The sequence below is a fragment of the Coenobita brevimanus genome, chromosome 93 (genome assembly GCF_032717465.1).
Source record: "Coenobita brevimanus isolate Jiangsu-jjx chromosome 93, ASM3271746v2, whole genome shotgun sequence".
In the NCBI taxonomy this organism is placed as follows: Eukaryota; Metazoa; Arthropoda; class Malacostraca; order Decapoda; family Coenobitidae; genus Coenobita; species Coenobita brevimanus.
This window is the reverse complement of record NC_137046.1, coordinates 55,328,234-55,338,714: the sequence shown is the minus strand read 5'-3', so window position 1 is coordinate 55,338,714 and position 10,481 is coordinate 55,328,234. Positions and strand designations below refer to the sequence as shown.

General features: G+C 38.4%; 1 protein-coding gene across 1 annotated transcript; it reads left to right on the top strand.

Moving 5' to 3' along the window:
* The first annotated feature begins 3,943 nt into the window (after window positions 1–3,943).
* Window positions 3,944–8,571, top strand: LOC145412530 (transmembrane protein 234 homolog). Its single transcript, XM_080282425.1, has 2 exons — window positions 3,944–4,069; window positions 8,136–8,571. Exons 1-2 carry the CDS (start codon window positions 3,944–3,946, stop codon window positions 8,403–8,405), a joined length of 396 nt encoding a protein of 131 aa, XP_080138551.1. The 3' UTR covers window positions 8,406–8,571.
* Window positions 8,572–10,481: the final 1,910 nt, after the last annotated feature.

Below are 10,481 nucleotides of genomic sequence, written 5' to 3'. Positions count from 1 at the left end.
CTGATCGCAAGCTTGAGAATATACGTCTTGCGCCTGTAGTCTGGTCATAATATTCTCTCTCTTAATATTCTTTCTTGCATGTTTCCTTAATGATAAAGTTTGTCTATTTTCACACCTTAATATTTTCTCATATGTCATTTAAATCTTTGTAATATTGGTATGGTTTGCAATGGTAACAAACAGGATATTACTAGTGTATTCAGTGCAGATATAAACTAATAAGATGAAGGTGCTACGGGTCTTGATTAAAAGATGTGAATACGGTCTGTCTGTCTGTCTGTCTGTCTGTCTCTCTGTCTCTGTCTGTCTGTCTGTCTGTCTGTCTCTCTCTCTCTCTCTCTCTCTCTCTCTTTCTCTCTCTCTCTCTCTCTCTCTCTCTCTCTCTCACACACACACACACACACACACACACACACACGACGTGAGTGGGATGTGGGGATTTAACTAAGCGTCATGTACAGTACACAGTCCCCATATCCTTGGTAGTAGACAGTCCGACAGTGAGGTTACTTACCGACCAATATCCTCCTAAATAAATAAATGAATAAATAAATAAAACTCTGGATGCACGCCTGACTAGTTAAATTATTATTATTATTATTATTATTTTGCCTACCCAATAACTCAATTTCAAAATCTTAATATGTAATGTATACAGGCTCTCAACAAAATACGCGGACAGAAAAAGCATACACGTGATTAATAGAAACATGTAACAAAGGTATCAGCAAAATCGTTTTTAGAGGAAGATGTGCTGTAAACAAACACGTTCACAGATACCCAAAGTTATACAGGGTATACAATTCCTTGAAACTGTAGCCTACTTGTTAGATTTAATTCTTTAAGTGGAGGTAGGCCTACCTAGAATCCTTGAGTAGGACAGGTAGCTAAAGGGGCCAGTGATTGACAGTTAAAAGTAATAAACTACCATGTAAATTTTTTGCATCTAGAGACTTCCCAGACTACTTATTATGCATTCCTCATTCTGTACAACTTTCTAATTATGTCATTGTATAGCACAGCCTACAGCTATTATTATCATACAGTAGGCCGTACATATCCTTCTGTTATCTCTATTACCGACTGGCCTTCTAGTTTTTAATCTTTTACCCACTCTGTTCTGTAATGCCTTGCGTTTGAAACTTGAATGGAAAGGTGAATAAAGAACATGGACAACATCAGCGTGGGCAGTAACGGAGCGTGCTAGAACTCAATGCCTTTACCCCAACACATAAAAAAGAAATGGACTTGTACTCACTGCCAGCTATATTTTCTCCTCTTGGAAATGGCTTGCATGAACGACGTGACTGCAGTGGACTTCCCTCACCAGTCGCTTCTACGCAATCCGTAAGCGGAGGTTGGAATATCCTAAAAGAAGCAAGTGTGCTTTAGTTTCCCAACCCAATTATTTTCCTTTACCAGAATTTCACATTTTTCGAAATAGCACTAGTTAATTTCAGTACAGGCGAAACTTGACAGCTGCCATAATCAAAAGGATTTTATAGCCAAATTTATCTGAAACTTGATATATTACTCCTTTAGGAAAAACTTATAAAAAAAAGTACTGGAAATTATCATCACATCATTTGTCGGGATTATTACCACACAAACACTCACAATTAACAGTAAAGATGAGAGGAATGTAGGCTATACAGGATAATTTTATTTTTTTTCATTTTTTATCTTTTTTAATGTGAGTACGTTTAAGTACTTGGGTAGTGTGATGAGTAAGGATGGAGGTTTGGAGGGTGAAGTGCTTGAAAGGGTACAGCAGGGAAGAAAGGTTGCTGGTTCCTTGAAAGCTGTGATAAGAAACAGGAAAGTGAGCATGGATGTGAAAAAGTTACTACATGACAGTATTGTGATACCAACTCTAACGTATGGAAGTGAAGCTTGGACGTTGTTGGAAGGATACAAGTCAAGAGTGAGAGCAGTGGAAATGAGTTATTTAAGAGGAGCCTGTGGAGTCACATGGAGACAGGCTGACAAATGAGGATATAAAGGAGCGTTGAGGTGTGGATGTGGATGTGATAGGAAGCGTTAGGAGGAATACACTGAGGTGGTTTGGCCATGTGGAGAGGATGGAGGGTGAAAGATTGACGAAGAGAGTGTATGTGAGTGAGATGGAGGGAGGGGAGAGGGAGGGGGAAGCCGAGGATAAGACGGAGGGATGGGGTGGAGAGGTATATGAGAGAGGGGGTAGTGAGTTGGGAGCAGGGTAGTGAAATGGCGAGGGACAGGGCGACGTGGAGGCGATTTGTTCGTGGCCACCCCGAACGGGATTGAGGCGTTTGGCAATAGATAGATAGATAGATAGATAGATAGTGTTTAGACGCACCACAACTAACACAAACATCTGACTAAAGATACAAGACAGAAGGAATGTCACTAAGTGCAACTCTGATTTTAGCTTCCAAGACACACCACATCACATATAAACACCCGACAAAGACAGAAGAAATATCACTGACAGATTTTTAGTTTCCAGGATGAAGCAAATCACCATCAACAATTAATCAACAGACTACAAAGACGACGGAATATCAATGTACAGTATATAGCTTTTATGTATCCAGGACCTCACTTTAAATCACACCGGCTAGGATTAAACTCAAGAGGACAGTTGATGAGGATGATAGTTTCCGTATTGAACCCCGGCCGTAAAAATACATCAGTCACAAACATATAAACGGAAGCGAAACTATTCATGAATTCACAAACGCAACAGCTGACATATGAAAGGCGTGTAACTGCGTATATGGTAATAGTTTCTGCGCACGAACGCACTTCAAAAGTATAAAAACATCTCTCGTCCCGTCTTTCTCTCTCTCTCTCTCATTTACCATACATACTGTACTACACTACTCTTGTCTGTTCTAAGGAAGCAAATGCGCCTTTTTTTTTTTTTTTTTTTACTGTAATACATGTATTTTTCTAGCATGCAATGCTTCAGATAATTTGTGGAAGTCCTCTCGAACCTGGAAACGAACCCTCATGTAAACTATCGGTCGTTCGAATGAGTTAAGGCTAGCTTCATTTTCCACAGATTTTAGGTGAGGCTCATAATGCTTCGAACGGGTAATGGCTGGTGAACAAGGTGTTATCTAAAGGCTTTAATTCAATGCTTTATGTGTTACCTGCGATAAGCTCCCTACTTGATGACGAAGTGCAGTACTTTATCCTTGTGACCACTGGACTTTGTAATATTAACTTCTCTACTGCAATACCCCTCTCTCCACTTACTCTTTCTTGCTAATCTTTTCACCTCTGTCTTCCTCTCTACATATAACTCTTCCGCGTCTCAGCTTCCTCTTTGCCTCTGATTCCCATCCGCTTAGCGCTTACTATATGCTTTCTTCTGTTGCGCCACAGCTTGCCTCACCTCATCATTTCATGATGTTGATATCAATGAATAAATAAATAAAAACTATGATGGTACTGATAACTAACAAATCAACCTAGAGAGAACTAATTTTTTAGTCTCTCTCTCTCTCTCTCTCCCCCCCCCACGGACATTGATTTGTTACCCCTTAGAAAAATAGAAAACAATACGGAGTGCACAGTCGTACATAAATACGATTGTTATCAAAATGAGTATTTATCGCATTTAATGTAACTGGGTTAAATTTTCTGTTTACTCTTGGCATCAGAACAATGTGTTATACATACATAATGAACTGCTGAAAAAGCCATAGTAGGACTTAGTAAAAATTTGTTTTACAGACCTGCCTATGAAACCTGGAAATATTGTCAGGTGTAATCAATGAACTGAACCTTCTGTGAATGTGGAGTCAATAATTAGCAGGTAATAACTTTGACATATAAGTTCGTGTGGAAAGGAATGCTGTTCATGGCTGACTAACAGTGTTGACATACGTGTACCTTCATAAGGTGAAATGTGTAGGTTGCTTTATGCCTTAATAAGCTGAAATTTCAGGTGGACATGGTGGGGTTGGAGTTGTTGATGAGCCTGGTGGCTGTTAGTTTGTTGTGGGGAATTACCAACCCACTTCTGAAGAGGGCCAGTGTTGGTATCGAAAACATCCACATGTCTAATCCTATTCTGCAGGTGAGGCTCAGGCAGTGAAATCTACAGTTTCTTCTGGACTGGGTCACTGGTGGATAAACAAATGCAATATTATTAAATGTTTTTTAGTTTTCATTTCATTCCCCAAAATTAAGAGGAATTAATGGTGGGGGAGGGGTTAGTTTGGTAAATTGACAGATTTATTTCTCCTTAGTAATGGGGCTGGATCACCATACATATCTTGTTTTGTGTTCGTATGCAGGAGTGAATAAAAAATTTCATTAGCATTGATGGAGGTATACGACCTCTGGGATTCAACATCAGGGCTGACTGAGACTATTAACCATATTGATACACAGTCTTTTATCTTACGTTGCCTCACTTCCCCCTCCTCCTCAAGAAGATAGGTTATACTCGGTATGATATTTATTTCTGCACTTAGGCTTTGTGTGGGAGGATATAGGACAACCACCTGATGGTACATGTCATTTCTCCACCTAATGTAATGGTGTGATCTGCATTGGCCAGTCACACTGTTTTGAGGCATTAATATTAGCTACCTTTTTATTCCTGATTCTGGCACATAATTTAGTCTGATAAGGTTTTTGAGCTTGTTGGCAATTTTAAAATTTGTTTCACTTTGATCAGAAAATGTGTTCCTCACACCCAAAACCTTGAATTCCCATGGGTCGTCCATCATGGATGAGGGTATGGAAAAGTGACAAATAGTTAGAAAAAAAAAAAAAGAAAAGCTGCATAAACTCAAGATTAAGCAAACCAAAATACACACACACACACACACACACACACCAAGAAACAAATACAGTAACTTTGAAAACAGGTGCCTTTCTGTATATTTAGCATTCATTTCTGCTGAATTTATATGCATATATATATCTCTCTATCTATCTATCTATCATCTATATATATATATATATATATATATATATATATATATATATATATATATAAATAAATATATATATATATATATATATATATATACAGTATTTATTATAGATATATAATACAGCTGCAACATATTTTGTGTTAAAGGGATCTTTTTTTTTACTTTACATGAAGAACAGCTCCTTCTTTGTCAGTTTAAAGATCCCACAAAAGTGAGAATTAGGCAAGAATTTAAAAAATGCCACAGCGAGACCAAACCAGCCTAACCTGACTGTGAAAGTCATTTTTCAGGCCCAATCTTGGCATCCTTCACTCCTAACCTTGACAGCATTCTCACTTAACTTTGGCATCTGATGGATCCAACCAGTGGTTACCATGAAGTTTTTCTTAATGCACAATTGGATCCCCCAAATTGTCCTTGAACATGAGCTTACCCTTCATAATGGTTTACTTATTAACAGTGTCACACACTGCTGTAGCAAGAATATCAAGCTTTCTGGTTTCCAAAAATTGAATTAATTCACCTTTTCAACACAACCATCTTGAAATACTTGATATCCCAGTAAGGTTTTTTTTTTTTTTTTCTAGTTCTGCTTACTAGCTGTCTAACATAGGGTAACAACAATCTTCCTGTTATCCTTGAACATACCATAGTCACCTTTATTCAGAGTTTGTTTACAGCTAAGCCCCACACCCACAGCGCTTTGGCCATCATGTCTTTAGAGTACCCAATCCTGTTTGCACCATGAATCTCAAGTCCCAGGCATCCTCCTGTAAATGGAAAGAATTTCTGACCCTGATAAATAGAGGAAGTGGATTATAGTCTATCTATTTATCTATCTATTGCCAGATGCCATAATCCCATAAGGGTGGCCATTTGACTTTGAGTTATTTATTTTATGAGGAGAGGCACTAACTCTTCACCAATCCACTTGCTGACATGTAGGGAGTTGGTTTATAGTATAACATGATACTGACATTGTTCCAAAAAGTGGTCATGGTTATCCAAATTACCCCACACTCCAATTCTAACCATTATGTTAGGAATGCTTCAAGGAATTAGTGTAATGTTTTATTCTTACATATCGTAGTTTAGTTAATGAAGTTGATATAAAAATTCAGTGTGGCCACCTGTGGTATCATATCACTGTAATTCCAACTTGCACAAAGTGGATAATTTGTAGGTTTCTGTACTCTTCATCCTCTCTGCAAATAGCCTGTATTTTAACCATAATTATAAGAAACAATACAAAATTTAAGTACAAAAGCAATGTACGGTACATTGTTAGAAAAAAAAAAAAAACAATAGGCAGGATGCAGGTGGGGAAGGCAGCAGAGGTGTCTGGGTTGACCGCTGAAATGTTGAAAGCCTTAGGAGATACAGGAGTGAGGTTAGTCACTGGCCTGATAAATAAGCTTATATATCAGTGTGTTGTCCCGGATGGTTGATCGAAGAGTGTAATCGTAAATGTGTACAAGGGGAAGGGTGATGCCCTGGAAAGAGGAAATTATAGAGGTATAATGCTTTTAGACCAGATAATGAAGGTAATGGAGAGAGTTCTAGAAGGGTATGATTAGAGAAAGAGTGAATATTGATGAGATGGAGTTTGGGTTTATGCCAGGCAAAGGGACCACTGATGCCATACCAGTATTCATTTGACAGCTTCAGGAAAAATATATAGGAAAGAACAAGGAGCTGTACTTTGTTTTTGTCAATTTGGAGAAGGCCTTTGACAAGTGTCCCTAGAGAGGTGGTGAAGTGGGCAGTGAGAAAGCTTGGGATGGAGGAGTGGCTGCTTAGGTTCGTTATGCCCATATATGTTGTTGAGCATACCCAGATAAGGATGAATGGAGATTTGAAAGATGAGTTTTTCGTGAATGTTGGTGTGCATCAGGGGGCAGTCTTGAACCCCTTGTTGTGTATCATGGTACTTGAAGCCCTTTCATGTGACTTCAGAAATGGACTCCCATGGGAGATGTTGTATGCAGATGCTTTGGTATTGATTGCAGAGAAAGAAAGGGAGGTGGAGGAAAGATTTAGGAAGTGGAGAGATGGTATGGGACACAAGGGCTTAAGAGTAAATGCAGATAAATCAAAAGTGATAGTATCTAGGGTGGGGGCAGTACTGTCAGAGAAGAGGAAGAGTGGCCATGTGTGATTTATGACAAGGGCATGGGAAGTAATTCCATCCTGTGCAGTGTTTGTGATAAGTGGGTGCATAAGAGATGTAGTGGTATTAGTTGTAGACTGCGAGATAATGCTGATTTCATGTACTGTATGTAGTGTGTTGGGGAGAGCATGTGGATATTGCCAGGTGTGAATGGATTGAACTTGCTGGCAAGTCTCTTGAGTGTGTGGAAGAGTTTTGTTATTTGGGAGACATGTTATGTGCTGGAGGTGGGGCAGGAGCTAGCTCTGTGGCTAGAGTGAGAAGTGGTTTGAGGAAGTTCAGGGAACTGTTGCCTCTCCTAACATTTAGAGGGCTCTTCCTTTGTGCTTAGGGATCTTTGTATGCGGCATGTGTTAGGAGTGTAATGCTACAGTATATGGTAGTGAGACCTGAGCAGTAAAGGAAGAATATGCAAGCTCAGATGTACAGAAATGGCAATGATTAGGTGGATGTGCAGTGTGTCCCTGAGTGCAAGGTCTAGGGGGGCTAGGTTTACAATGGAAGAGTTGAGAGGTAGGTTGGGACTGGAGTGTCTTGGTGTTATGTTGAGGAGAGGTAGATTGAGATGGTCTGGACATGTGGAGAGGATGGGGGATGATAATTGGGTGCAGAAAGTGAGAAGTGTTAATGTTGGAGGTAGGGTAGAGAGAGGTACTGTATACTGAAAAAGACCTGGAACAAGGTCATTGAGTGTGACCTCAGGGTTAAAGGACTGAATAGGGAGGCTGCCAGAGATCGAGCAGCATGGAGAGCTGCCATTAGGTGATGACCCAGGTGGACACATGCAAGCATGTTGGAGCCTTCAAAAACAAAAACTTAAACAAAAGACATTTAAAAATTCTAGGGAACTTTTCGACAGTCATCCAAATTACCCTGCACGATCCAAATTCCCCCAGTTAACGTTACTGTACCTATTACCATAATTATATCAATAGTCTGTGTGCAGTTGTATGGTACTGTACTGTTTTGTTGTTGAAATGTTTCTGTTGTGCTACAGTTTTTTGTTTTTTTTTCATAATCTGTTTCAGACTGTGTATGAAGTGAAATTCCTTGCATCTCGTGTGAGCTATGTCTTCCCTTTCCTGCTCAACCAGTTGGGTAGCTTGCTGTTTGTCTACACCCTGGGTCGAGCAGACTTGTCCTTGGTGGTGCCCCTTAGTAATGGCCTGACCTTCCTTGTGACCACTGTGGCAGGTCAGTGCCTTGGGGAGGAGACCACCAGTAGAATGACTTGGGTTGGGGCACTTTTTGTGTGTGCTGGGGTCACTCTGTGTGTGGCTGACAAGACACGCCAGTGAGAGGTGACACTAACACTCAACTGCCACCACTCTCAGCCTTAATGGTTTATATCATTGCACATAATATTCTTTTAAATGTCAAATGTAAGGGGATGAAGTAATGGGCAGGATTTAGAAAATATTAATCTTGTATATACTGTATACTGTGATTCACCCAGAAGAAAATATTTTGCTGTCATCACAATAGATATATTTTTCTTTGAGATCTGATATATTTGATAGTGACACAAACATAATATTATGAAGGAAATATAAGAAAAAAAAGGCTTGAATATTTTTTATGACTGATCAGAAATTGTTATTCTAAATGGAAATTAATAGATAATTTTTTCTTTAAATCAGTATGCAACATCATATTACTTGCACTTAAATTAGCTACTTGAATAAAGTCATTAGATGTTTAGAGTCAGTATTAAAAATCATAAGATGATTTATGTTTAGATTTAAATTAGATTATTTATATGATTTACTCTGCTATTATGACATACTGTAGAAGAATGAGATTCTCAGTTACAAGAGAGCAGAGCACTTGTCAGTTTGTAAGATAGGTTAATCCTCTAGACTCTAAACCATCAGTGCAAGTCACACAGCACTCATCATTCTGTGAATTGATTGGTCATGGGAATTAGCACATTTTCCATAACTTCTGTTATCATTTATTATTGGTAACACCCTAGTATCTGAAGTTGCAGATTAATAGTAAATCAAGAGGCATCATGTTTAAAGTTGTTTGTATTTACTAAACAGTGTGTGGTTATGCATATAGCTTCATAGGCCCTGCTCAAGTCAGGGAGTGCAGTGCAGGGTCCTTCATCTTGAGTTGGATTAACTGATGCAGATTGGTTACTGCTATATTTTGCACTGTTTTCCCAAGTGTTTATAAGGATCTAAAAGAGAAAGGAGCAGATGCAAGATTTAATGTTTTGCAAAAATATTTGTACTGAATAGTACATGAAAGTCTACATAATAAGTTCACAGGAAACTTATTATTGCAAAGTTTCACAGGATCATGGTTTTTTAACATATTTGGCATCTACTTCTTTTTGTTGGCCATAGAATGTTTGTACTTTTTAGCCGTGTATTATTAATGACAACAACAACACTTTCCTGTTATCTGCATCAACATAATACCATTGCCTCTTGAAGTACTTATTGCAGCACTTAGCCTTCAAGAGCTAGGCAGATTCTGTCTAGATGAGAATTTATGTGAGTTGATCTTGTAACATTAAAGTAAGTAGAGCTGTAATGTGAAACTTGAAACATAGTTTGGAAAAAGTAAGATTATCATCACCTGTGCCTCTGCAGACTTGTCTGATTATATATATATATATATATATATATATATATATATCAGCCAGCTACCATTCAGCACATCAATAGCCATTCCATGATTCCAACTACAAACTATTTCTATATTACTGACAGTGGTAATGGCCCTAGTTCTGTAAGTACTTAATTGTTGGGAGGACAGAGGTATTGTATTTGTGGTATATTATTCATTATTAGCCCAGCAGATGACAGACAAGAGGCTGGAGTTGATATACTAGTCTAAAAACATAAACATGTTAACTTTTTAGATACATTGTTTTTAAATTATGTACAACAATCTTTTAAAGACTTTGTACAGTAGGGATTTATATTTTTATTTCATTTTGTAATGGACAGTCTACTCATTCTCGTTCTTGTATGTCCCTTCATAGGTTCATCATAATCTCTTTCGCTGCACCATACCCATCATGAAATATGCCTCATCAAGCTTAATATTGTATATTCCGTCACATTTATAAATATTGCTGATACATTATTCCACTCATCATCCATAGACTTAAGTACTCTAGGAGAAAAGCCAACTTCTTTTAGTACAGCACTAAACACAGTGACATGAGGTCCGGTGTCAAACTTCCACAGTAGTTATCATAGCGTAGATGTGTGCCCACTCTTAAGCTTTCTTTGCATATGAGGTTTACCAGAAAGCTATTAGTGACGAAGTGGAAGAGTTAAGGGTAAACAGTGGTTGGTAAGGCTGAGTTGTTAATCTCATTTTACTGTTGGAAATGTGTGATTCACAGAAATAAA

Excerpts from the sequence above, each read along its gene's own strand:
- LOC145412530 (XM_080282425.1), top strand. The coding sequence starts at position 3,944 with ATGGTGGGGTTGGAGTTGTTGATGAGCCTGGTGGCTGTTAGTTTGTTG. Across the intron at positions 4,070-8,135 it reads TGTCTAATCCTATTCTGCAG|ACTGTGTATGAAGTGAAATT; the intron begins GTGAGGCTCAGG and ends AATCTGTTTCAG.